The sequence below is a fragment of the Meles meles genome, chromosome 14 (assembly GCF_922984935.1).
Source record: "Meles meles chromosome 14, mMelMel3.1 paternal haplotype, whole genome shotgun sequence".
NCBI lineage: Eukaryota > Metazoa > Chordata > Mammalia > Carnivora > Mustelidae > Meles > Meles meles.
The window spans coordinates 10,347,923-10,374,789 of record NC_060079.1 but is presented as its reverse complement, the minus strand read 5'-3'; the positions used below and the strand labels follow the sequence as shown (position 1 = coordinate 10,374,789).

General features: G+C 43.7%; 1 protein-coding gene across 1 annotated transcript in view; it reads left to right on the top strand.

The window, feature by feature from the left end:
- Positions 1–26,606, top strand: part of FLT3 (fms related receptor tyrosine kinase 3) — a 75,229-nt gene extending 48,623 nt beyond the window's left edge. The window contains exons 10-24 of the mRNA XM_046028185.1: positions 340–443; positions 1,396–1,504; positions 1,779–1,957; positions 2,738–2,844; positions 2,931–3,063; positions 3,153–3,257; positions 6,456–6,566; positions 7,452–7,605; positions 9,408–9,490; positions 10,297–10,424; positions 14,237–14,359; positions 17,180–17,291; positions 17,795–17,894; positions 18,350–18,455; positions 26,090–26,606. Of these exons, the coding sequence (XP_045884141.1) occupies positions 340–443; positions 1,396–1,504; positions 1,779–1,957; positions 2,738–2,844; positions 2,931–3,063; positions 3,153–3,257; positions 6,456–6,566; positions 7,452–7,605; positions 9,408–9,490; positions 10,297–10,424; positions 14,237–14,359; positions 17,180–17,291; positions 17,795–17,894; positions 18,350–18,455; positions 26,090–26,212 (1,777 nt within the window). The 3' untranslated portion in view covers positions 26,213–26,606. The remainder of the gene's footprint in view (positions 1–339; positions 444–1,395; positions 1,505–1,778; positions 1,958–2,737; positions 2,845–2,930; positions 3,064–3,152; positions 3,258–6,455; positions 6,567–7,451; positions 7,606–9,407; positions 9,491–10,296; positions 10,425–14,236; positions 14,360–17,179; positions 17,292–17,794; positions 17,895–18,349; positions 18,456–26,089) is intronic.
- The last annotated feature ends 261 nt before the right edge of the window (positions 26,607–26,867 follow it).

Below are 26,867 nucleotides of genomic sequence, written 5' to 3'. Positions count from 1 at the left end.
TCTTAGGAACCCCAGCCTAGAGGAGGGCTTCTCAACCTTAAACGTGCATATGAATCGCGTGGAGACCATCTTAAAAAGCAGACTCTGAGTCGGTAGGTTTGGGGTGGGACCTGAAATTCTGTATTTCAGACAAGCTCCTAGATAATACCAATGCGGATGTTACCTGGCTGTGGACCACACCACACTTAGATTAGCAAGGGCCTAGCACACAGACTCCTCCTTGTCTACTGGAGTTTAGGGAGTCAGAGTCTCAAGGAAGACTCCTAAGCATAATGACGTTCATTTCAGCATCTCCTATAAGGATCTGGCTAAGTGGATCTTTAATTCTTTTTCAAACAGCATATCTAAGTTTTGCAACCATAAACACCAGCCGGGAGAATATATATTCCATGCAGAAAATGATGATGCTGAATTCACAAAAATGTTCACGCTGAACATAAGAAGTAAGTTAAATTATCAAGAAATATCGTTTTCTTTTCATAACTCCTTCATTATGTATCGACTATAACCAGAAAGAGCTAAGTAATGGCTTAGAAGGGATGCTATAAGTTATTTTTATATGCTGAAGTATGTTGAAATTTTACTTCAAATCTACTGGCTTTATTTATTTTTTTAAAAGATTTTATTTATTTATTTGACAGAGAGAGAAAAGGGGAACGCAAGCAGGGGGAGTGGGAGAGGGAGAAGCAGGCTTCCCATTGAGCAGAGAGCCTGAGGTGGGGCTCAATCCCAGGACCCTGAGATCATGACCTGAGCTGAAGGCAGAGGCTTAACCCACTAAGCCACCCAGACATCCCTACTGGCTTTGTTGTTTATATAGAGATCTATATATCCATATATAGATAGATAAATGTCTGTATATCTCTTTCTGTGTTCATCCCATGAAGCTAAGATAATGCTTCCATGTCCTGTCTGAACACGCTTTGGTGTAGTGCCTCATTGGCTTTGGTACCTTGGAAGGTCATGTTAAGGAACAGCTAAAAGTCATGATATCTGCCATTGGTTTGTCTTAGTAATTTCTGTTTCTTTAAAAGAAGATGATATAAAAAGCTGAGAGTACATTTCATTGGACTTCTGTAAGGGTTTCTCCTGAAGCTCAGAATCATTTTGATTCTTCGAGGTTATAGAGCAGCGCACCTTGGCTCTCTACAGGAGGGGCCTGGCCGTGGAAAAGGGGTGTTTTGCAGATGGGTGGTAGGGCTGCCTGGACAGAAAATTCCATACAAGGGGCCAAAAGGGAATAACCAGAGGGCTTGAGTCATCCTGCCTATGAGACACCCTTGCCGAGGCATAAACAGCTAGGAGTGGACAGGCAGCCTCGATGAAGCGAACGCTGAAGCTATTTCTGGAAAGTCCCATACCACAGGAGCTTAATTTAGGTGTTATTCTCTACAGGGAAACCTCAGGTGCTAGCCAAGACATCAGCAAGTCAGGCTTCGTGTTCCTCTGATGGCTACCCGTTACCATCCTGGACCTGGAAGAAGTGTTCAGATAAGTCTCCCAAGTAAGCAGGACATTGGTGTCTCTTGTATTGGAAGAACATAGAACTCTTACTCTCTCTGACATACCGACTCTTTCTCATGAATACGCTTTAAGAAGAAATGGTGAAGTATTTAAAATGTTTACCTTCTGAGTCAACCATAATTCTCAAAGGTCACAGAGCATTTCTGATAACTTAGAACAGCGGAATCTCTTTCCAAGCTCCCGAGACCAACCCTAACTTCTAATCTGACCACAGCCCCACCTGCCTGACTTCTCTGTCGGCCATTTCTTTTCAGCTGCACAGAGGAGATCACAGAAGGAATCTGGAATAAAAAGGCTAACAGAAAAGTGTTTGGACAGTGGCTATCGAGCAGCACCCTTAACATGAGTGAGGCCGTGAAGGGATTCCTGGTGAAGTGCTGTGCCTACAATTCCCTTGGCACATCCTGTGAAACAATCCTCCTAAACTCGCCAGGTATACAGTAGTCACTACCATAATGCACCACCTCCAGGAATTCCCCACTAGAAGGCTGTCCCCGTCATTGGCTTTTATTTGGGGAATTTCACCAGAGCGCATAGGTTCAGTGTGTGAGACAAGAAGGCTTTTTGAGTCAGGCAAGAATCCCCACTGAACCTCTGCCATTTTGTAATTCAGGGACAGAATGACTTCTGCTTACGTGAGTATGACTCACTCATTACAGTGATGGCGGCAGAACCATAAAGCCCGAGAACAGGAAGTATCTACTGAAAGATCCAACTCGAGAGAAACTGATTTAGTAATTTGGGGTCCCTTCCATTTTCCCTCTTGGTTCATCTCCTTCTGTTCCTTTAGTCTTCTTTTTTATACTTTTGAGTTTGGTTTTTTTAGAACCCTCCAAACTTAAACAAGTCTGAAACATGCCCACCTACACGACCAACTTCCCATTCATAGGATACCTTCATCAGGAGAGCACAAATTTCTTTTATTTTTTTAATCTGACTTATATATCCCATGGGTTTAACTCGATGTCATTTGTATAACCCTAGTAAGTGATTTGTAAGAATGGGGTCAAAGTCAGTCACAATTTTCTAGGAAGGGAACTTGGCCTTTAGATGAACATTGCCTGATTTTCGGGGGGGGAGAGGAGTATTTGTCAAGTGCTTGCGAGTACTGCAAATGATGGTTCCTTAAACAGGAGGTGAGAGATGATAACGAGATTCTAGTCCAATCACCAGGAACACAGGTTCGTTGCTCAGTGACACTCTTGCCTTGCAGGGCCTTTCCCTTTCATCCAAGACAACATCTCCTTCTATGCAACAGTCGGGCTGTGTCTTCCCTTCATCGCTGTTCTGACTATGCTGATTTGTCACAAGTACAAAAAGGTAAAAGCAAAGGTAAAAATTCCTCCCTGTTTCCCATTTCTGAGGGACTGCCTGTTGCTCATGGACCTGTTATTTCATCTCTGAAGCAATTCAGGTATGAAAGCCAGCTGCAAATGGTGCAGGTGACCGGCTCTTTGGATAATGAGTACTTCTACGTTGATTTCAGAGAATATGAATATGATATCAAATGGGAGTTTCCAAGAGAAAATTTAGAATTTGGTAAGAATCGACCGGTCCCAGTGTTTCTGTAGCATTTCCTTTCTGTTGGAAAATCTCTAACATGCCCTCACTGACCATTTGTCTTACAGGGAAGGTATTAGGATCAGGTGCTTTCGGAAAAGTGATGAATGCAACAGCTTACGGAATTAGTAAAACAGGAGTCTCAATCCAGGTGGCAGTCAAAATGCTGAAAGGTACAGTTAAGTGGGATGCCCGGGTGACTCAGTTGGTTCAGGGTCTGCCTTTGGCTCGGGTCGTGATCCCAGGGTCCTGGGATTGAGACTTGTGTGGGGCTCCCTGCTCAGTGGGGAGCCTGATTCTCCCTCTCCTCCCTGCTTGTGCTCTCTGTCACCATCTCTCTCTCTCAAATAAGTAAGTAAAATCTAAAAAAAAAAAAAGTACAAGTGGAACGATGTCCACACCATGCACAAAAATGGGAGGCATGGTCTCCCAACTCCTCATCTACTCTTTTCCATCATTTTTATGGCTATGGCTTGCCATTCTTCAAGGCTAAAAGGGGACCGAGTTGGGGTTCGGGTCAACCAAGTTGTGAATATAAAACACAAGTCGCACACACAAAACTCCACCTCTTCTTCCTCTTCTGTTTTTTTTCGAGTGTTTCAGCTTCAATATTAGGGGGTACTTTTACTACAGGCAGATGTTGTTTCTCACATTTTGACACACACTCTGGGTAGAAGAACAAATTGAAGGCCTCTGTATTCTCACTTCCCACTCGTGGCTTCGCGCCCTCCCACCTGGCCTCCACCGCCATCCCTCCCCTTAGCATTACTGCCCCAGCCAGAGCCCGTCAGCTTCTGCTGAGGGGATCAGCAACTTCCAACAAATTAAGTCGAATGAACATCTTTCAGTCTTCATGCTGCTTGAATTTTCAGCATAAATTGGCACAATTGACTGTTCTCTCCTTTAAATGCTTTCTTCTCTGGTTTCCATGTCACCATATTCTTCTGTTTTTCCTCCTCCCTCTCCACCTGCTTCACCATCCTTTGCTGGCTCCCCCTCTCCTGCCCAGTTTTTTGGGTGGGGTTCCAGAAGGCTTTCTCCTGGGCCTCCTTCCCTTTTCCCTCCACACGCTCGCCACAGGCGAGTTCAAAGACACCCTGACTTCATCCCACATTGTCACAATCATGCCTCCCTTCTGAGCCCGAGGTTTTGTCCAAATGCTTGGGTGTCTCAAAAGCTTCTGTAATTCAGACTGAACTCCTCCAGCCCTGGCCCTCCACCAACGCTCCTTGTCTGTGACTGGTTACAAGTACCAGTGACTAGCCCCATCTCCCACAGTCAGGCAAACCAGAAACCATCTTCATTCTAGCACCCTACAAAGCCATCCCTCTCAGGTTCCCTGCTTGGTGTTGCTTGAACCCATCCTCTTCAAGCGGATCATTTTCCTTCTTCATGTTGCCAGGTGCTTTTGATTTCTCCTGAAGTAGTCTACACAGCCCTGTGGGATCTGGCTGCCCACCTCCCCACCTCGCACTCAGCACGGGAGCACACTGGCCTTCTTTCAGTTCCTCCAGAGCTCCATGCTCCCTCCCATCCCAGGGCTTTTGTACAGGCTGATCCCTCTGCTCACCCTTCCCCTTTCACGTAGTTCTCTCCCACTCCTCTTCTAAATCTCAGCAGAAATATCACTTCCTCTGGGAAGCCTTCTCTCACACTGCAGAAGAGATCAAGTTCCATGCCCTATGCTCTGTTAGCTCTCTGCAGGCTTCTTTCCCATGCAATTTATTACAGTTCTAATGGCATATTTGCTTAATTATCCCATTAACGTCTCATCTGCCACATTAGTCTGCAAGTCTCATGAGGACAAGGGTTGGATCTGTTTATTGTGCTTTCTGTATTTTGATCTTTGCCCAATCTATTACTTCAGTATGAAATATTCCCCCTCCCTCCCCACTGTAAATTCACCTGGTTAACTCTCATTTTTCCTCACATCTCAGCAACAGGCACTTGGCGTCCCCTTCCGCACCTCTCCATGGCTAAGTTAGGTATCCCTCTTGTGTGACCCCACGGCACCCCCCATTCATTTGCCACTTTGTATTTATCACACTGTTATAATTGTTTATTTACTTGTCTTCCTTTTCCAGGAGACTCTAAACTCCAGGAAGACACGGGCTGTGTCTTGTCTTTCATTCCTCCATTGTTGGGCACATTGCCTCATACACTGTAGGCATTCAATAAACACTTGTTCAGTGAACGAATGGATAAGAATAAATGAAAGTTGGGTAATGACAGTGCTTTGAAAAAGTTAAGCACACCATAAAAATGTATCACTTTGGTTGAGAGGAACCAGCCATGGACCCCTATAAAACATGAAACAGCAGAAGACATGACACATACTGGTGGGTCATAGTGCTCACAGTGAAGAGTCTCACTCCCATGCCAAGATGTTGGTAGTAAGGATACCCCCAAGAACTCACTAAATCAAAATCGATAGCATCAGTGATCTGAAAAAGTTAGCATAAAGGCTAGGTGTCTTCCAAGACAAAATAATGACACCTGGGAATATCGAATCAAATTTTCAGTGAATGCAAAAAAAAAGTTACTAGGTCTATGAGAAAGAAGACATTAACAGAGGAGTAGGTGCCTGGTGTGTGGAGAGGAAAGTCCAAGGATCCTGCCCTTACCTCTAAGGCTCTAGTACCCTCTTGGGCAGGAGTTCCTCGATCACCTGGGCACCTCACTCTCAGTGACATGAGACCTTTGAGTTTATCAATAACTACACTCATGATATGCTTCTAAGCAAGATTATGAGTACAGTTTACCAAACTATCTAGACTTATCTTCAGGGAGAGAATGCATTGGCCAACGGATACATTCTAGCCTATGCCAGTTATATTTCTCATGATCAATTAATGAGTCTCTTGAGAACTTGGTTAGAGGTTATTGGTCTCTTTGACCTTCTCACCATTGGACCCATTGAGAAATTTAAGGTTTTAGACCTGAGGACCATAAGCTGGAGCCAACCTTGCTAACATTCCTATCTTGTCTCTCTGTGTCCAACAAATCCAAGAGTCGAAAAGAAAGTTATGTTTCTCCCTTCAGTATATTTACTAATTTCTACCATAGAGGAAAATCATGCATTTTGTTTTGTTTTATTTTGCTTTTTGAGAGTCAACTCTACTGATATTTATTTGGGTAAGTAGAGGAACGTCCAGCAGAAAGGCACATTATCAGACCAAATTTTATATTGCAATCTCTGAAATTCTGTCTTAAACACAAGATAGTATTATTCAAAATTCATGTATTATTTTATACATTTTAAAATTTTCATGCAAATCTGCTCTGAACTGAAGAAAGTTTTCATTTATTAAATGATCTAAAATACCTCTCTTACTTCAGTTTTATATTTTTTCATGCTCTTCCATCGACAGAAAAAGCAGACAGTTCCGAAAGAGAGGCTCTCATGTCTGAACTCAAAATGATGACTCACCTGGGAAACCACGAGAATATCGTTAATCTGCTGGGGGCGTGCACACTGTCAGGTAACCAGTTCCTACTAAAAACCTCTCATCAAAAATATTTTAGCCTGAAGACAAAGAGGCCATCTGTTCTCAATTTTTCCTCTTTCCTCCGTCTTCGGACGGGCCCTCAAACCCGAGTGGTTAGACATTGAGCGCCCTGAGATCGGAAGAGTCCATGTAGAGAATGCCTCCCTGCACTGGGACAGGCCACATAATTCTAACCTCCTTAAAAACAACAGCACTGCTGGTGCATTTTGTGTAATCTCGTTCTACCTGCTCAGGTGAAGCTTCTCCCCAGGCTGTGAAGCTGGACTCCTTGCAGTGGGGAGAATGGCCGCAGAGCTTGGCCGCTGCCCATCTGGGTCGGCTTCAAATAAGGGACGACGAAGGCGGGATGCCAACCTTAATGTTCCCAGCATGCAGTGGCGCATGCGCTCTGATTCACTTCCGCTTAGAAATCCCGGAAAGAAGCGCTCGCCCCTCGCCCCTCGTTCCTCCTGGGACAGGGACAAAACAAAAGAGAACGAGAGCAAGCGCATGTAGGAGGGTACGCCTGACTTCTATCTCCCTCCTCAGGCAAACAACAGATCCGCATAGATTTGCCGAGTGCTCACAACGCCGCTGGCCTATCATTCCCAGTTGCAAACTGGAGAATCCAAGTGGCCACTGGTTATTGGTGAGGCAATGGACAGCAAGGGCCCGCATGGAACAGGAAGATACCGCTTTCCAAAGGGGTTAGAGCCAAAAGCCAAAACTGAGTTTAAAGTATAAGAGATAAAGTCAGAAAAAGTTGTTCTCTCCCCAAGTCAGGGAGAAGCAGGCTCTCCTAGGTGATGCTGCCTGCCACATCGATATCTGAAAGAAATATTTGGAATTTGTATACCTATGATGAAAATTCTATTTCAGGACCAATTTACTTGATTTTTGAATATTGTTGCTATGGTGATCTTCTCAACTATCTAAGAAATAAAAGAGAAAAATTCCACAGGACATGGACGGAGATTTTCAAGGAACACAATTTCAGTTTTTACCCCACTTTCCAATCACACCCAAGTTCCAGGTAAGAGAAATGGGTCAGGGTTTCACAATGATATGTCACAGAACACAGCCCCAGTGTGATGGTTAAACACCCCGCACTGGCAGTCGCTGAAGGCCAGAGCCCTACCTCGTGCGGTCTGTGGGCTCTAAGATCTAGAAAGGTCACTTGTCTCGCTCTAGCTTCTCTGCTGATCTGGAACAACGAGACTTTCGCTTTCCTGTGGTACAAGGGCTGTAGCTGTCTCCATCCACCTGTGCCTGACTCACACTCTGGCCACATACTCAGTTTTGGGAAGAGTACATTATTCAGTCCTTCGGCTCTCCCGGTGACACACAGGAATTGGTAGAAAGAACGAACACTTTCCCATGACATAGTCACAGAGAGTAGTTCAGGTCTTGGGAGGCTGGTACAAAAGAGCTCTGAACTCACATATTGGATCTTCAAAAATTAGAATGGATCAATTGACGTAATGTGATGGGGACGAAATTGAGTAGTGGTAACATTTGTCTCTATGTTCCTCAATTCACAGTGTCATCCTATTTCCTCCACACATGTGAAAGCTCTCCCTTTTCCTGGTGTGTAGGTTTCAGCGTAGGACTTTGGCCTCTTAAGTTCTGAGACAGGGACGTTGTATCTTAAACCCGGGAGACCCCTTGGAGATCCCCATGGACGTCTTTGTGTGGTTGCCCAAAACCAATTCATGCCTGTCACACCAGTCTTGTCTTTCACACTTGTTTCTCAGTTCGTGTTTTAAAACTGAGAAAATTCTGCAATGTCATCTGTATTCTAGAATAGAGTCTCTTAATGAGTAAGATGGTGAGATCAGCATTCCATGGTTAGCAACAACTAACGCTGGTCAACAGGGTCTTTGATTCATTCTAGTCACTGGGGTATTAACTACACTGAAGCGACTTAGGAATATTTGTGGTCTGCAAGCATAAAGCCATTTGCCAGAGATAGGGGAAATTGTAAGTCGGGTGAATTTTTATGCTGGAATAAATGGAATCATTGTCTGTATATAATGCACACAGAATTCCTCAGTGAAGGATTTTATGTTATTCACCACAAAAGAGAGTTTTGTTATCACTGTTTATTAATTTCACGGGAAAAGGAAATGTGCTTTATTTACAAAGACCAAACTGAGAAAAGAGGGATGGTAAAACACAGGTCTTGGAGCACCTGGGTGGCTTAGTCATTAAGTGTCTGCCTTCGGCTCAGGTCATGATCCCAGGGTCCTGGGATCGAGCCCCACACTGGGCTCCCTGCTCAGCGGGAAGCCTGCTTCTCCTTTTCCCTCTGCCCCTGCTTGTCTTCCCTCTCTCGCTGTGTCTCTCTCTGTCAAATAAATAAATAAAATCTTAAAAAAAAAACACAACACCACACAGTTCTTTATAAGAAGATCTGTATTACAGGAACTTTCACAGGGAAAGTAGGCTTTTAGAAACAGAAAAGGTGTTTGAGTCCTAATTGTACATCTTGTTAGCTTCATGATTTCAGCAAACTTTTACTCACCAAGTCTTTTATAAAATGTGACTCTGACACCCAGCTTGTCGATCTGTGGCAAGGACAGAGTGAGGTCCTGTTTGAACTCTGGGACCCTATACAGATAATGGGGATCACTCCTCTCATTAGACTTGGCAAGCTCGATTCCACATGTTTTTAATGTACATACACACAAAAAAATGGACAGGTGGATAGTGTGCTTTTAATCTAAAAGCCCATTTATAACTAGAATTCAGTTTTTTTTTGATGAATTGTGTTTTTTAAAATAAAATGTCTATTTAGAAGAAGAACATAAATAACAAAATAATTTTTTTTGATAGTATGCCTGGTTCAAGAGAAGTTCAGTTACACCAGGACTCAGATCATATCTCAGGATTCAATGGGAATTCATTCCAATCTGAAGGTAATATTTTATTCTAATTAGTAGCACCTTAAAATAGAAACAGGTATGGGAATTCGGTTAGTTTTTTTAAAAGTGTCAATGCAAAGCATGCTTTTATTTGCTAATGTCACCTGTAGGCTTTATTAATGTATATTTGCTTTAAAGGTAGTGAAAAACCAACAGTTTATATATTGTGGGTTTGAGGTCAGTGTGCAACTAATAAACACAGAGAGCTATATTATTTGGTCAGGTTGTTCTTTTTAAAATAATACATTAATTAGAGCCACTGATTACTGACACGTGGAAAAGAGATGAGTTCTAGAATCAGACGGAAGTTGGGTTAACCTTGGGGCTGGAAGACTTTGGACAATTTATGTAATCATCTGAGCCACAGTTTTGTCATCTGTAAAATGGGCCTAATAGTACTTTCGTCAGAGTACCATTGGAAGGATTAAATGGAAGTATAGTAAGTGCCCAGTGCCGTTCGTCAAATGTGGCGGCGCAATGTTAATTCTTTCCCACATGATAAAACTACCTTGCACAAAAGAGGAGGATCAGAAGCTCCTGACTGATCAGGGGGCCGTCCGTACAAAAGCAGCTGGACAGTTTACCCTTCTAACCAAAAGAAACCTTTGGCTGACTCTTCAGAGGCCCCACACGTTTAGCGTGAAAAGGTTAGCCCCAGTGCTACTGGGAAAATGCGGCGGAAGCTTCCATTGTAGTCTGGGCACTCCTCCTCACTGTGGCTTTGATAATGTCCCCGTGGAGATGTAATGGAGCAACTTCTTAAACTTGGGGCAAGCATGAGGACCAGTTTTGTTTTACAGATGAAATTGAATATGAAAACCAAAAAAGGCTGGAGGAAGAAGAAGACTTGAACGTGCTGACCTTTGAGGACCTTCTTTGCTTTGCATATCAAGTTGCCAAAGGAATGGAATTTCTGGAATTTAAGTCGGTAAGCCCCTTTTGAAGGAGAAACTAACAGCAACAACAAGATAATTTTGGAAATGGGATTTGCTTTCCTTTTTCTTACTTCAAGTTGTATCCCTTACAGTCTGTATCCTCCCCATCCACCACCACCCTCTTCTCTGTTGGAACCACCTAGAATGTTCATTATAGCAGCTCTGGGTGAATTATAGGGGGAACGCCTGAGATCCCTTACTTCAGCCCTCCCAGGAGGTCCAGAGTCGCCTGAGACTTCCAGATAGGAAGTCAAAGCAAGGTCTACAGTGTCAGTCCTTCCTTGGGCAGTCAGTACAGGTTGTCCAAGCTGTGTCCTGTCTGTGGGCATTTGACCCTGGGTAAGGGGGACTTCAAACACAGTGTGCTGGGATCCTGGTGCACCTGCTGCCCCCCCCCCCATGCTAATAATCCCAGACCCACAGGGCTATGATGGGAGGGCCATGGAGCCTGCCTCAAACCATGGTTTCTACCTCAATTTTGCCTTCTTTCTATCATTGCCTCTCAGCCCTGTTCTGGGACATTTCAAGGGTCTCCTACCTGTGAGCATTCCTCTGGCTGCTTTCTGTCCACACCGTCTTATGTTCTGTTACCTTCTCAGTATTCCCCAAATTCTTCCCTCTTCTTTTCCCTTTGAATCTTTTCTTCTCTTTCTCCCTCTTTTCTGCATGTCCCTCCCTTTGCCTCCTCCCTCCTCCTCCTTCCTGAATTTGGAGAGAATCATTTCAGCTGTATTTTTTTTTAAATTACTTTCGGGGTGCCTGGGTGGCTCAGTGAGTTAAAGCCTCTGCCTTCAGATCAGGTCATGATCCCAGGGTCCTGGGATCGAGCCTTGCATCAGGCTCTCTACTCAGCGGGGAGCCTGCTTCCTCCTCTCTCCCTCTGCCTGCCTTTCCGCCTACTTGTGGTCTCTCGCTTTGTCAGATAAATAAATAAAATCTTAAAAAAAAATTAAAAAATTACTTTCTCTAATATATTGTCATAGGTTAGGTATATCTCAACTTAAAAAAAAAAGATTAACATGAAATAAATTAACAGCTTGGAAGAATAGAAAAAAGTGATGTTCACAATAGCAATCAAACCCGTGAAGCATCTTGAGGTAAACAGAAGAAATATACCAGACGCAAATGAAACATTATTAAATGCCAAAAAGGAGGCCTGAATAAATGAGCTCTACCATGTTCATGTAGGAGAGATTCGGGGTTTATTAGAAAAGCCAATTCTGTCCAAGTTAATCTGTAGGTTTAACACAACTCCAGTTAGAATCTCAAAGTTTTTTTTCCCCCCCTCATGGATGTTGAAAGTGTATGTTACCTTCTTTGCTTTTCTTTTTCCAAATATGAGCATCCTTGCTCACAGGTTAAAAAAAATTCCTGCCTCATAATATTTTCCCACCCCTCATCTCTGAGGCACATTCTTTTTTTTAAATTCAGTTAATTAACATATAATGTATTACTGGTTTTGGAGATAGAGGTCAGTGATTCATCAGTTGCATCTAATACCCAGTGCTCATTCCATCACGTGCCCTCCTAATGCCCATCACCCAGTTATTTCATCCTCCCACCCCCTGCCCTCCAGCAGCCCTCAGTTTGTTTCCTATAGTTAAGAGTCTCTTATGGTTTGTCTCCCTCTCTGGTTTTGTCTTATTTTATTTTTTCCTCCCTTCCCCTATGATCCTCTGTTTTGTTTCTAAAATTCACATATGAGTGAGATCGTATGATAATTGTCTTTCTCTGATTGACTCACTTCACTTAGCATCATACCCTCCAGTTCCGTCCACGTCTTTGCAAATGGCAAGATTTCATGTTTTTGATGGCGGAGTGCTACTCTGGTGGACATATATACCACATCTTCTTTATCCATTCACCTGTCTGAGGCACATTCTTCTCCTCATCTTCTCTGCCTGCTGTTGGCTTCCTCTTCTCTCCAGTGTATCTATAGTTCGTTTATCGTTCACCTCCTTGACTACAATAGTGGTTGCACGTCTCTATAGACCTTGGAGGGCCTCGACCTCGATAGTCTGGCCTGATTTCCTGCCTGTCGTGAAGTAAATAGGCAAATTACTCACAACCAAAGGTCCAGGGCCCTGCTTTTTCCCTCTCTGGGCTTGTTATAATAAGAATTTTTTTGAGGAATATCCAGTTTCTGAGACGCTGCCCCCTTATTTTCCCTGTAGGCCCTACCCCCTGCACCATGATGTCACTGTCTCCTGGTTGTCTTTTCTCCCGACTTCTCTGGTTGCTCCCTGCTTTCCCCATAGCTGCCATGCCTCCATCCACCATAGTGACTAGTGCCAAGCCCGGTGCTAGGTGCTGAGATAGAGTCAGAGCTTATCACTGACAGGGGAGAAAGAGACGAGCAGACAGGCAAATGAAAGATGACCCTGTAGTGTGGTAAATATTCGTGTTCAGGTAAGCTCTGGGAACCCAGGGAAGGCACAGACCCATCAGAACCAGGAGGGGGAGCGGTGCAGAAAAGGCTTGGGGAAGCAGCTCATGCTTCAGCTAGAGGAGATTTCTGAGGAAAAGAAAAACCAGCAGGGAACATGGGATACGGCAGGGAACACAAAATCAGGAGGAAGTCTGTTGAGAAAGGTCACGAGTTAAATGTGTGACTTGTGGTTCCTTGGGCAACAGAGTAGGGCCTAGTCCAGCAGATATTCCTATCTGAAGCGCAGGAGAAGTGTTTGGGTTGGGAACAGAGGTTGGGTGATGGTAGTTGCGTCTCTCGGTTTGGACGAAGGGACTCGGGAAGGTGTAGACTGAGAGGGTGCTGCCCCGAGGAATGAGAGCAGACTCGCCTAGAGCTGCAGAAAGAAACAGGTTCCACTAGTCAGTCGGAAGAAAACAGGGGGCCAGCGACATGCTGAATTCACAGAAGGAGGGATGCGAAGGAGGAGGGCCTGGCCCATAGTACCAGGTGCCACCAGGACACCAAATCCAATCTCAGTCGGTTTGGTTGCCACTTCGGGGCTTAGCCCAGGCAGCTGGAGCAGACATCTGGGAGGATGAAGGCCAGGTGTGGGGGGCTGGTAGGAACGTGGGTGAAGCGTGAATGGAGTCTGCAGGCAGTGGACAACACCCTCAGAAAACTGGAGAGGGAGGAAGGAGAGCTAGGGGCATTTTAGTCTGCCCGGTTTTTGCTTTTATTTTTTCAAGATTGAAGAGAGCCCTTTGGGCCTTTAGCTCCTAGTGCTCTGTTCCTTTGACTATCTTCCTTCTTCAAGTTAATTCTCTTGCCAGACCACTCGGCTTCAAGTCATGTCCTCTGTCCACTCAGAGGCTCCTAATTCCACTTGAATCAACCTTCCCAAACTTATTTTTCATTTTTTTTCCCAAATATATTCTTTGGTCATACTCTCATTGCCAAAGCTGTTTTCCTGTCAGAAAGGAAACAGTTTTTCTCCACCCCTCGGTAAGAGTGCTGGACAACGGCCTTGGAAAATCCCTTTGGGAGGGAGCTCAACACTGGACCCCCGTCTTGTGCCTTTTATTGGTAGAAGACATAACACCCAGCCAGGTTTGAGCTCTTTTCTAAGAACCTACCCCCTTGGCCTCCGGGAATGTTCCATAAGTAGCACGAGTTAACTGTATCCACAACACAGCTGAAGAATTGGGCCATCCGCGTTCACTCTGTGTGCCGCAGGTCCTGTGTGAGGACAGCCGGTGGCCCAGTAAAGATAAGACACCTCGAGGAACCACACTTTTCTGTCATCTGTAACTCCTGTGAACTTGAAACTGGAAGCAACATTGCCCTCTGTGATGATCTCCGTCAGAGTAAATAACACGCCAATTTCATTCTTTGCAGTGTGTTCACAGAGACCTGGCAGCCAGGAACGTTCTCGTGACCCATGGGAAGGTGGTGAAGATCTGTGATTTCGGACTGGCCCGGGACATTATGAGCGACTCCAACTATGTTATCAGGGGCAACGTGAGGCCACTATTTCTCACATGTTTTTATACTGTTATTTTGTGTTTTGTCTTTGGGATGATAGACATTGGCACTCACTGTCGCGAGGGTTTGCTTGATGGCAACATCAAAAATTTTCCTCACTGCAGTCAGCTTTCTTACATTTCAAAGCTTTTTCTTTTTTTTTTTTAAGATTTTTTTTTATTTATTTGACAGACAGAGATCACAAGTAGGCAGAGAGGCAGGCAGAGAGAGAAGAAGGGAAGCAGTCTCCCCGCTGAGCACAGAGCCCAATGCAGGGCTCGATCCCAGGACCCTGAAATCATGACCTGAGCCGAAGGCAGAGGCTTTAACCCACTGAGCCACCCAGGTGCCCCTAAAAGCTTTTTCTGTAGCTTCAAGGAATATTCCAGTTACAATTAAAGCTGAGCAAAATAGCATCACATCTGTCCTTGGACTAGTCAGAACAGACCAATTAGGGACCTTGGAGTACAAGCCACACTTAAAAAAAAATTCATTACCTGAACTTACTTCAGTTCCATTAGCTATAAAGTGACTAGAGTCATGTTTCCAATTACAGGAATTTGGCAGTCGCTACAATAAAGCATTTTTTAAAGTACAACATATCAATTAAATATTAAATGTAAATTTTAAAAGGACACAATATTTAAATTAGATATGAGCTAATGAATATTTAGTATCTTATTACTGTCACACAGGAAGATCTAAAATATGACCAAATCTACTTGTTAAAAAAACAAACCAAAAACCCAACTAGGGACAGACGTGTTATTTAAGAACTATTAGAAATACTAGATGATAAAATTATGTACTGGAAAGAGTGGCTTGTAAGAATCCCAACACCTAGAGTTAAGCCCCTTTTTTTGGAATTTCCCTGTGCTTTATAGTCCCCACCTATGAAATAATAGTGACTTGGTGCTTACCAGGTGCTAGGTACTGTTCTTAGCGCTTTACGTACATTCATCCATTTAGTACTCACAGTGCCCACTTGTGGGCTGGGAAACCAAGGCACAGAACATAATTTGCCCCTGGTTACACAGCACGTAGACTAGCGCGTGAATGGTCTGATCCCCAAGCCTGTGCATAACTACTGTGACAGGTGCAGCATTTCCCATGACGATTATCTGCTTACCACATTGGCGTTGTGGGAATAAACCAGTAAAACCAACATGAAAGCACCTGTCTGGGTAAATAGCCAATAAATGTTAAAAATCAAATCAAACACTATTTCCATTAGAATCGAATAGCCATCTCAGCTGATTTTGGATCAATATCTCCCTTGTTGTAGCCGAAGTCATAAAGATTGATCAAAGCTCGTGGGCGACTGTGCGGTCTTTACCTTACTAGCTGGTGGTCTCTTATGTGGGAAGGTGACTTCCATTTGGCACCTCAGTTAAGTCTTTTAATTAATTAAATTAACCAGACGAGCCTGTATGATTCTATCAGCTCATCGGTTTGTGTAGGATTTAAATAGGGTTTCTTTCTTGAGCTTTGATTTTTTTTTTTTTTTAAATTTCCCTAAGTAATCTCTACACCCACTGTGGGGCTGGAACTCAGGACCCTGAGATCCAAGGTCACATGCTGTACTGACTGAGGCAGCCAGGTGCCCTTGGAGCTCTGATTTTACTTGGCAGATTAAACGAGCACAGTGAAGGGCTCCTCACTTCACACACACACAAAATACTACAAAAAGCTGTGTCCCAGTAACCTAGCTTCCTCTGTGTCTTGATGCTAACCCGACTCTACTGACTCTAAACCTGCCTTTCATGCTACTGGAAATTACTAAAGCCAGAGAAGTCAGCCTGGTGTCATTTCTGGAAGTGATGACACTCGCTCCCCTCACCACATCCTTGTAGCTGGCATTTCCACTAAAGTTCTTCCAAGACATGCTTTAACAAAATATTCCACTAGTTCACCAATATCTCCTTACCTCTGGGTGAAGGACTGGTTACTCCCTAATGGAATTACCTACTGTTAAACTTACCCATTCCAATCACCAGGCTTTGTTCAGGATGAGCTTTAAAGCAATGGCCAGCTGTGGGGCACCTGGGTGGCTCAGTGGGTTGGCTCAGAATCACATGACTCTTGATTTCCGCTCAGGTCATGATCTTAGGGTCATGAGATGGAGCCTGTGCTGAGAATGTCAGGCTCTGAGCTGAGTGTGGAGCCTGCTGAAGATTCTCCCTCTCCCAGGGTGCCTGGGTGGCTCAGAGAGTTAAGCCTCTGCCTTTGCCTCGGGTCATGATCTCCGGGTGCTGGGATCAAACCCCGCATCGGGCTCTCTGCTCAGCAGGGAGTCTGCTTCCCCCCACCCTCTCTGCCTGCCCCTTTGCTTCCTTGTGATCTCTCTCTGTGTGTCAAATAAATAAATAAAATCTTGAAAACAAAACAAAACTAATTGCCCTATAAATCTTCATTGTCAGGACCAAATTGAAACAAATGATTCTCAACAGTAAAAGAAAAAAAAAAAAGATTCTCCCTCTCTCACTGCCCCTCTCCCGCCCCCCACCCCCTGCCATTTGCATGCAGGTGCACTCTCTTTCTCTATCTCAAAAAAAAAAAAAAAAAAAAATGAAAGATATTGCTGGGGTTTTTTGTTTGTTTGGGGTTTTTTGTTTTCTTTTCTTTTTTGTCAGGCTATTATGTTAGGATGTTGATTTGAAAGTGAAAAACTTCACTTGAGGAGTATGATTTTCTCCATTAAGCATTGAGAGTGACTTTAGGAAGCAAAGAAATTTTATCATCTAGCTAGTAAGAGAAAAGAAATCCCCTTCACCGTTCGATCTGTTCACCACTGATCTCCTCCTGGACTCCGCACAGGCTCGTCTGCCTGTGAAGTGGATGGCTCCGGAGAGCTTATTCCAAGGGATCTACACCATAAAGAGTGACGTCTGGTCGTATGGAATATTACTCTGGGAGATATTCTCACTTGGTAAGTTCTGCCCGTGGCAGCCATCCCCGCTCCCTCTGCGCCTTATCTGTGTTCTTATATTAAAGTGTGCATGAAGGGCGCCTGGGTGACTCAGTCAGTGAAGCCTCTGCCTTTGGCTCAGGTCATGATCTCAGGGTCCTGGGATCGAGCCCCACATCAGGCTCTCTGCTCAGCTCTCTCCCCTCTCTCTCTCTGCCTGCCTCTCTGCCTACTTGTGATCTCTCTCTGTGTGTTAAATAAATTTTTAAAAATCTTAAATAAATAAAGTAAAGCATTCATGACGTGCCACCTTGTCATCTGTGATATATGTGCCACTTCATGTCTTATTGTGGTGTCTTTGCCCCGCCCCCCAGCCTGTACCTGCATGAGAGCAGGAGCCGTGACTTTCCCCACTTACAGCCTCGCACCAAGCAGCGCACGGCCCGTGGGCGCTCTCAGTACCTGCTTGTTCACTGAATGACTAACCAAATGAAATGGTGTATCCTCCCTCACTTTTCCCCCAGGTGTCAATCCTTACCCTGGTATTCCGGTTGACGCTAACTTCTACAAACTCATTCAAAGTGGATTTAAGATGGATCAGCCCTTTTATGCTACGGAAGAAATGTGAGTTCAGATCAGACTGCACCGTGGCTGAAATCAGGAATTTACAGTCTCTCTAGTTCCAAATGCATGTCGAAGAAAGTAAAACTCCTTAATGCAAAATCCGTGATTCCTCTTTCTAAAAAAGAAAAAGAAAGAAAAGGAAATTCTTCCTTTTTGTTTTGGGGATTTCTGAACAAAACTGAAGATACTGTGAATTAGGGGCTCCAGTTCTTCTGCTGGAGGGGGTCCTTCAGGGTGCTAAGACACCATCTCCTGATTTCTGGTCCACAGAATGCATTTCTGTCCGTCACCTGATTTGCCCTTCCTGGTGGGAGTTCAAAGTCAAGTAGAGTACTTGCCACAAAACAAACAGGCCACAGATGATGAGTAGCTCCCCAGCAAGAAATGGCGGAAAATGATCAGCTTTTCTTTTTTTGGATTTTCTCAGCTTACTCCATCTTCTCTTGGTTTTACAGATACTTTATAATGCAATCCTGCTGGGCTTTCGACTCAAGGAAACGGCCATCCTTCCCCAACCTGACTTCATTTTTAGGATGTCAGCTGGCCGATGCAGAAGAAGCCGTACGTAGCTTCATAGTACTTTACAAAGCATTGTTAGAAAGGAGAGCAGTAACTCAGAACATGCACTCATTTCCTAAGAATCAAAGTATCACGTTGTCTTTCTCTGCGTAATTTGTCTTGGTTGCCCTCTGAAAGTTGTGTGGGGTGATATATTTATTGATAAGCGTTTTCTGGGGGAAAAAGCTTTCCCTAACATTGTCAGCCAATTGATTCAGAAATTAAATGCTTTTAAGTATTTAATTAATGCATAGGACTAGACAACTAAACAAAACTTAATCCCTGATCACCACTGACCTTTCCTAATTCAACGTGAAGCTTTAGTATGGAATAATCTGTACAACCCAGACATATAATACAGCAGAGTGGAAAAAACATTGACCTGGAATCATGAGAGTCTAATCCCAGCTCTAGCACTCTAGCTCCTCATCGCTGTATGACTTACGGCAAATCGTTTTACTTCTCTGGGCCTCAGTTTTCGCACCTGTAAAATGGGTTGCCGAGGTAGGTGATCCTTGGGCTTTGGGAACTTGGAATCACTTTGCTCACTCTTCCCCTCAGTATTACAATCCAGCATAGTGAACAGAGCCATTCCCTAGAGGAAGTGGACAAAGGATGGACCTTGAGCCTCCAACACCCAGGTTCAAATTGTGGCTCCATCGTTTATATCTTACAGGGCTCGATTAAGTGACATAATCTCAGTTTCCTTATCTGAAACATAGAATTAATAAATCTTGCTTTAGGGAGTTGTAAGGAGTAGGATGTATGTGAAAAGATCTATTAGCACATAGCAGGCCCTTAGTAGTTAATCAGTAAATGTTAGTCACATAGGAACCTGACTGCTTAAATGGATTGTCTGTTCTCTTTTTCTAAATTATTAAGAGCCCATTTTCAATTCTGTAGTCTCTCCAGAGACCTGGGTGGGTGGGTCATGTCCCTTCCTCCTGGTAGGCTGTTTTAAAAAATCACATTCGGAAACTAACTTATTGTGAGGGAATTAGGCCAACAAGGTCGGGGGGAGATGGAAAACCTCAAGGCTATCGAGCAGACCACCTGCACACAGTTAATGACCCTGTAAGATAAACCGAAAGAAGAGTAAGAGAGAGAAGCCAGAAGTAGGCTGTTGAGGTGAAGAGAGAGGACCGGATAATTTCTCCTTGCGCGGCAGCTGGGTGCGGCTCCACAGAGGTGTTATTTGTACCAAGCTGTGAAGGCAGAGTAGTATTTTGGCTGTTGGGAGGTGGGGGTGAGTGCGGTGTTCCAGGCTAGATGAGTAATATAAGAAAGGTTCAAAGTTGAGAAAGTGGAATGGAAGATAAATGGTTGTGGCTGAAAGTATAGGGTTGGAGGGGGGAAATGGAGAAAAACAGGACTGGAAAGGTAGTGGACCAGGGTGTGGGGTCTGCTACTGCTCAGAAGCCCCTTGGCTTTGCTCAGGACCCCTTGTCTTGGAGGACCAGTCTCCTTTCATGTCCCCACTCCCACAGGATGTCCAAACGTCCTTCCCTCTGTTCAGGGAATCAGGGTTGTTGAATGGCAAGTTTTTCGTAGGTGATGATTCAGCCGAGGGGGTCTGAGCTCAGAGACACCCCTCCGACTACCCCCCCCCCCCGACACACACACCATTCTCTTCCTCTCTGTCTCCGACCCTCTGTCATGGAAGGTTCTTTTTCCTACCAGTATCAGCCATGGAGAGCAAACTTTGTCTTCTTCAGGGAAATTCAGTTAATAGTGTCTCCCCTCTGGGTGGGATGAATACACCAAGAGGAACATCTTGGTACTGGCTGGTGCAGTGGGATCCAGTCTAGAAGCCTGGGGAGCAGAGACGAGATTGGATTTCAGTCCCCACCAGCTGGGCACCTCTGAGCAAGGCCTAGTCTACACAACCATGCCAGGCAGCTCTGCCCACTATGAGCGAACCCTGTTTCCTCCCCTCTTGCCACTCCATGCATGCTTTTCCCTTCACACGTCCCAAGCACAGCCATGTCTAGTCTCTTGGGTGGGAAGACAGGCCTTGCCAGCAGGCCTGAGGTGATATTTCCTGGTATGCATGTGAACGCTTTTTGTACAGTCTCTGTTTTGCTTCTTCATGGACTAGGGAAGGAAAATGACCCTCAGGGGACAAGTGAGAAGGGGAGAGAGGCTCACTGAGAAAACACAGGTTAACGCTTTTAGGTATAGCCCAACCCCAGTGGTATGGAGTTAGAGCAGGGAGATCACCGAATAATGTGCTAAGGCATTATTCAGACAGTGGTGAGCCAACAGGGATTTTTAGAAGGGACAGATGCTCCAGTATTGGTCTTCATGGCCCAGATCACTACGACAGTGACAGATGTTAGTTAGGCTTACTGTGGTAATTGTTTTTGCAATATATACATGAATCACATCATACACCTGAAACCAATATAGAGTTATATATCCATTATATCTCAGTTAAAAAAAAAAAAAGAGCCAGATAGAGTATTCTCTCCTCTCCAAAGACCCCTATAGTTTCCCTAGTTGGATTTCAGGGTCCTTCTCCTGAGTCCCCCTAACACTTTGTCTGTAACTGTGAGACTCCAGTGATGGTGTGTGAGACTTTGCTTTGTGGGTCTGTCTTTCCCACCACTAGACTTGGTTCATGAGGGCAAGCAGATGCACTGCTCGTCTTCGCATCACCTGACGCGGTCCCGTAGGCAGGCGACACTCACCAATTATCAAATAAATGAGTGCCTGTCAGCACGAGGGTACGCCAGAGGTCACATCCGCTTTGTTCACCAGGACATACCTAGTTCAGCCATTACATACCTAGTGGCTGGCATAATGCTTAGTGGATGGAAAGTGCTAAGCACATATTTCTGGAAAGAAGGAAGGCAGGCAGGCATAAAAGTAAATTTGAGAAAGTAAAATCCTAACCGAGGAAGTAAGATCAGTTAAGAGGTCACTGTGGCAACAGAGGTGAGCAAAGATGAGGGGGTGAACTGGACAGTGGGGAGAGGGGGTGCAGAAGGAAGGGACCACACAGCTCCTGTTTCAGAAAGGGCCTGAACTCACATCACCGCTCTTCTCATATCCATGCCCACAAGTCATAAGAAATATATACATAGAATATAAATATGTTATCAATATATAATGTATTTATATATACTATATCATAAACATATATAAGTATATATATAATATATAATATAATATATAAATATATAAGAAATATATAAATATAAATATAAATATGTTATCAATATATAATGTATTTATATATACTATATCATAAACAAATATATAATATAAAACAATGTAATATAAATATTTTAAAAAATGGGCCACCTGGGTGGCTCAGTCAGTTAAATGTCTGCCTTCAGCTTAGGGTCATGATCCCAGGGTCCTAGAAACGAGACACACGTCAGGCTCCCTGCTCAGCGGGGAATCTGCTTCTCCCTCTGCCCCTCCCCCGCTGTGTTTTCTCTCTCTTAATCTCTCTCTCTCATATAAATATATAAAATCTTAAAAAAAAAATATATATATATATACACACACACACATTTTTTTTTATTATATTTTTTTAAAGAAGTGAGGCCATAATCGCCTTTGAAAGCCAGAAGGAGATCTTTGTGGACCAGAAACTGTGGAAAATCCCTGAGACAATGAAAGTAGTTAGGACTGAATTGGGAAGACCCACAACAGAGAACTCTTTGAAAGTTGAAAGAATGAGGACTAGTGTTTTCCCAGAGAGTAGGGAGAGTTCTGGTGGGCTCATGCAGAAGTTCCGCAGTGGGACGAGTCACAGTGTTAAATACACATAAGAATAACATGGGTGTTAAAAATGTAAGTATATCACTGTGAAAACAGAAATATAATCTATAATCTCAGGTTCAGGGTAGAAGAAAAAAGGACCATAGGAAACCTGATCAACGCCACAAAGTGGGGAAGCGAGAAACAAAGAGCATTCATCGAAATAGAAAATGTTCAAAATGTCAAGATTAGTAAGTCCACTTAAGAAAGAGAATATCAGGGGCGCCTGGGTGGCTCAGTGGGTTAAGCCTCTGCCTTCGGCTCAGGTCATGATCCCGGGGTCCTGGGATCGAGCCCCACATCAGGCACCCTGCTCAGTGGGGAGCCTTCTTCCTTCTCCCCCTCTGCCTGCCTCTCTGCCTACTTATGATCTTTGTCTGTCAAATAAATAAATAAAATCTTAAAAGAGAGAGAGAGAGAGAGAATATCAAAATAAATGAGACTGTTATCACACAGATCACATTTACTAACCTCAGTGCAGTGAAAGGAGAAATCACCAGTCGGTACCCGAAAAGCTTCCCGTGTCCTACATGAGAAATTAAAACTCATGCTTCTTACAGAAGCCTTTGGTTCACAAGAAGGAGAAGGAGGAAGGAAAAAGACATAAAAATAGTCCCTGCTTATTAGAACCTGTAGGAGCCAGCCAAATTTATAACTCTAAATTCATTAGAAACAAAGAATGAGAATGAATGACTTAAACTTTCAACTCAAGAAGCTAAGAAAAAAAAAAAAGCCCCACAATGAATAAGGAGGAGGGAGTAGGGGAAGAAAATGAACAAAGCAGAAGAAAAGAACTAATAGAGAGGCGCCTGAGTGGCTCAGCCCATGGAGTGTCAGACTCCTGGTTTCAGCTCAGGATGTGGTGTCGGGGTCCTGGAAGGGAGCCCGTCGCTGGGCTCCATGCTGAGCGTGGAGTCTGCCTGAGATGCTTTTCCCGAAATGTCCCTCTACCTCCCCTTCCCCCTCCTCCCCATGCTCGTGTGTGCTCTCTCTCTAAAATAAATAACTACTGTTAAAAAAAAATAAAAGAATAATAAAGTTACAGGCAGAATTAATTAAACTGAGAGTGGCCCCCAAAACAATAGTGATGATCAGGAAACACAGAAGTTGCTTTTTGAACTAATAATAGTAAGATTTAATGGCATTAATAATAAATCTTAAATAATAAATGGCATAAATAATAAATCTTAATAAATTAAGATTTAATGGTACATTTTTTAAGTGTCTGCATACACTCTACTAATATACTACCCATAAGAACATTTAATTCTCACATCAATCTCACAAAGTAAGTTCTAGTATTACCTCTTTTGCAGATCAGTAAATTGAGATACAGAGAAGTTCTGTCATTTGCCCAAGGCCAGTAAGTGTCAGACTGAGGATTTGAACACAGGAGTCTGGATCTAGCTTACACTGTGTATTAATATTGTATGTTAATACGTTGTACAAATATACCACTAACGCACACTATGAAGAGAACAATTAGGAAAAAAGAGAATAATAAGAACATACTTTGGATAGAGACTCCGTTTTAAAAAGTGTAAGAAAATCTTGTGTGCCTCTTTCTGTTGATGTACTTGAAAAGCTAGGGTTTCAAAATCTTTGTAAGGAGAATATACTCATGTGTTACGTGTGCAATGAAAAAATTCATTGTAAAATCACTTAAAGGAGTGAGGGGGTGGGAGACACAGGCGTCCAGTTAGGGAATGAAAGTCACCAGGATGAAAGGCAATAAGCACAGAGAATATTAAGCCAATGGGGTTGTCATAGCGCCGTATGTTGGCGGAAGGGAGCTCCCCGCTCATGGGGTGCACGGCGTAATGTACAGACTTGTTTCGGCATCACTGTGTTAGTTACACTGTGTAACTACACTGTGTTAGTACACTGAATTCAGGAGTTTCACTCCTGAAACTCCTGAAACTGGTGTAACACTGTGTTTCATCTGTACATCAACAAAACTAATTAATTACTTAACATAAAAATCTCTTAAAGCAATGGACAGGAAGACATTAAAAGCGGGGACATACCAGAATAGCACCCGGTCTCTGGCTGTGGGAGTACAGCGAGGTGAGGAGATGGTTCTGAAAGTTCTGGATCTTGGGACTGGAGTCGGGGCGGTTCACGAAGTGAAACTGTCCATCCAGGAAGGAGAGAAGGATCAGGGATCCGAGATAATGGATTCAGGTGCGGAGCTGTTGGATTTGAAGTGTTAACTGGTACTTCTGTCCCAGGCTTCCTTACATGGTCGAATTCAGTGCTGGACGTGAACATTTGGTTCGACAGGTCATAACCAACTGCTAGGGCTGCTCTACAAAAACGACGTATCATTACCGTTCATCCTTAAGGATAGAGGCAGACTGTTATGGTGAAGACCAGGTTTAAAAGGAGATTTTTATCCATTTGTTCTCCAGAAAGAAAAAATAAGAGGAGGAGATGGTCCATTCAGTGAACACGATAGCTGCCAAATGAACTAACACAAACAAATACACAGTAGTGATGGCTAGGGAGAGGGAGGGAGTCTGTCCAACTCACATAAGAATCCAGGATCCCTACATCACAGAGTTCTCATAAGTAATAAGAAAAACCTGGATGGCCCAACATAAAAGGGCAAAGGAGAGAAGCAGACAATTCCCAATGAAGTGCAAATGTTCATTGAATATAGAAAAAGATGTTCGACTTTGCTTATCATGAAACTCGCAGGCCAGGAGATCCAACCTTCCCTGGACAAAGGGCTAGAGCCGTGGGCGATAGTGAACACCCCTGCTGTAGGGTTTGGGAGAAAGCCACATTGTTCCCGGACACAGCGGAGAGGAGTGGAAATAAGTAACAGTTTCTGCCAGGCAGCCTGTCGAGGTACATCGCCGTTCCAATGTGCATCCCCTTTGACCTGGCAATTCCACTGCCCTCATGCACCCCGGAGACAGACAGGGCCAGTGTGCACTTCGCAGTCGATGTTATACAAACATACAAACAGCCGTCGAAAGGTCAGTTATAGTTCCTCCATACTGTGGAATGCTAGGCTGCTATTAAAAACATGAATGTGCTCATATTTAGTAAATAGTGAAAAGGTGTAACATGTGTAACCTGCAAACTTCTTAGAAATTCAAAATAAGGTTCTAAAACAAGGTCTACGCTGTAAGCCTACCAACACAAAATTGTGTATACACAGCAAGCCATCCGTCATGGGGGCTACCTCTGACAATTTTAGGTTTTTTTCTGTATATCTTCCTATATTGCTTAAGGTGTCTATATGAATGTGTATTAACTTTAAAATCAGACAGAAAGTAGAGCTGTTTTCATTTTGGAAAAACATTTTAAAGTCACTGACCTCCCAAGTGAAACTCAAGAATCACCTGTATTCGTTGCATGATGAACAAATCATTTTTAGTGGCCTTTCTCTTATATGGGTTTGTTTGGCTTTTTTAAGATTTTATTTATTTATTTGACAGAGACAGCGAAAGAGGAATACAAGCAGGGGGAGTGGGAGAGGGAAAAGCAGGCTTCCTGCTAAGCAGGGAACCCAATGCTCGATCCCAGGACCCTGGGATCATGACCTGAGCTGAAGGCAGACGCTTAACAACTGAGCCACCCAGGCGCCCCTCTTTTATGGTTTTACTGCTCGGCTTTTGGATGTCTAGATTGGGACTTTATATGCAAGAGTAGAAATGATACTGGAATCAGCTGTTAGACGGTGACTTGATTTCTCCATTAGTACACTGAATTTGGTTTGTAAATTAACATCCTCTAAGATTGTCCTCGAAGACTTATGTATCATAATAACAAGTCATCTGCAACATAAGCCCTTGACATGTCCGTCTTCCTTGGATGGTAATCAGCGTTCTGTCTTCTTTCTCCCCCACCTTCAGATGTATCAGAACATGGAGGGCCACGTCTCAGACCGTCCTTCTGTCTACCAAAACAGGCGACCTTACAGCAGAGAGGTGGACTCGGGGCTCCCGCCTCCACAGGCTCATGATGAAGATTCCTAGAGAAACAGTTGAGTCTTAAGGCCTCCCTCCCTCCGACCCCCTCCTTAAACCCAGGCTATAGATTACCAAAACAGGATTCATTTCATCACCAAAAGAAAGCATGATCTCAACTGCTGCTTTGCTGGGCTTTTCTCTAGAAGCTCTCTGTATTTACTCTTGTTTTCAAAGGGACTTTTGTAAAAACAAATCATCCTTTGCACAAGGCGGGAAGAGCTGATAAGTACTTTCCCTGGAGCATCTATCCAGATCCAAAGGCCTTCTTGGGCTGGCTTGAGTGAAAATCGTGTACCTGAGGTACAGTACGTTCTTGTAAATAGATAACACAAAAGCATTTTGCTAAGGAGAAGCTGATATGATTTTTTAAATCTATGTTTTAAAATAATATGTAACTTTTTTCAGCTATTTAGTGATATATTTTATGAATGGAAATAAAAATCTCTTCTCTAGAAATGTTTGTCATTGAGTTGTTTACATGACCCATTTAGGGCAAAACTTAACAGGAGGGCAGGAACCTAATGAAATTATGTACAACGATTTGTTTGTGCGTGTGTATTTTTTTTCCTACTGAGAGGCTCCCTCCTTTCATGAGATTCTTAAGAGGATGTGTGACTCCTGCCCCCAGACTAGAGCAGAAATGCTGAGGTCGGCTGGCTTC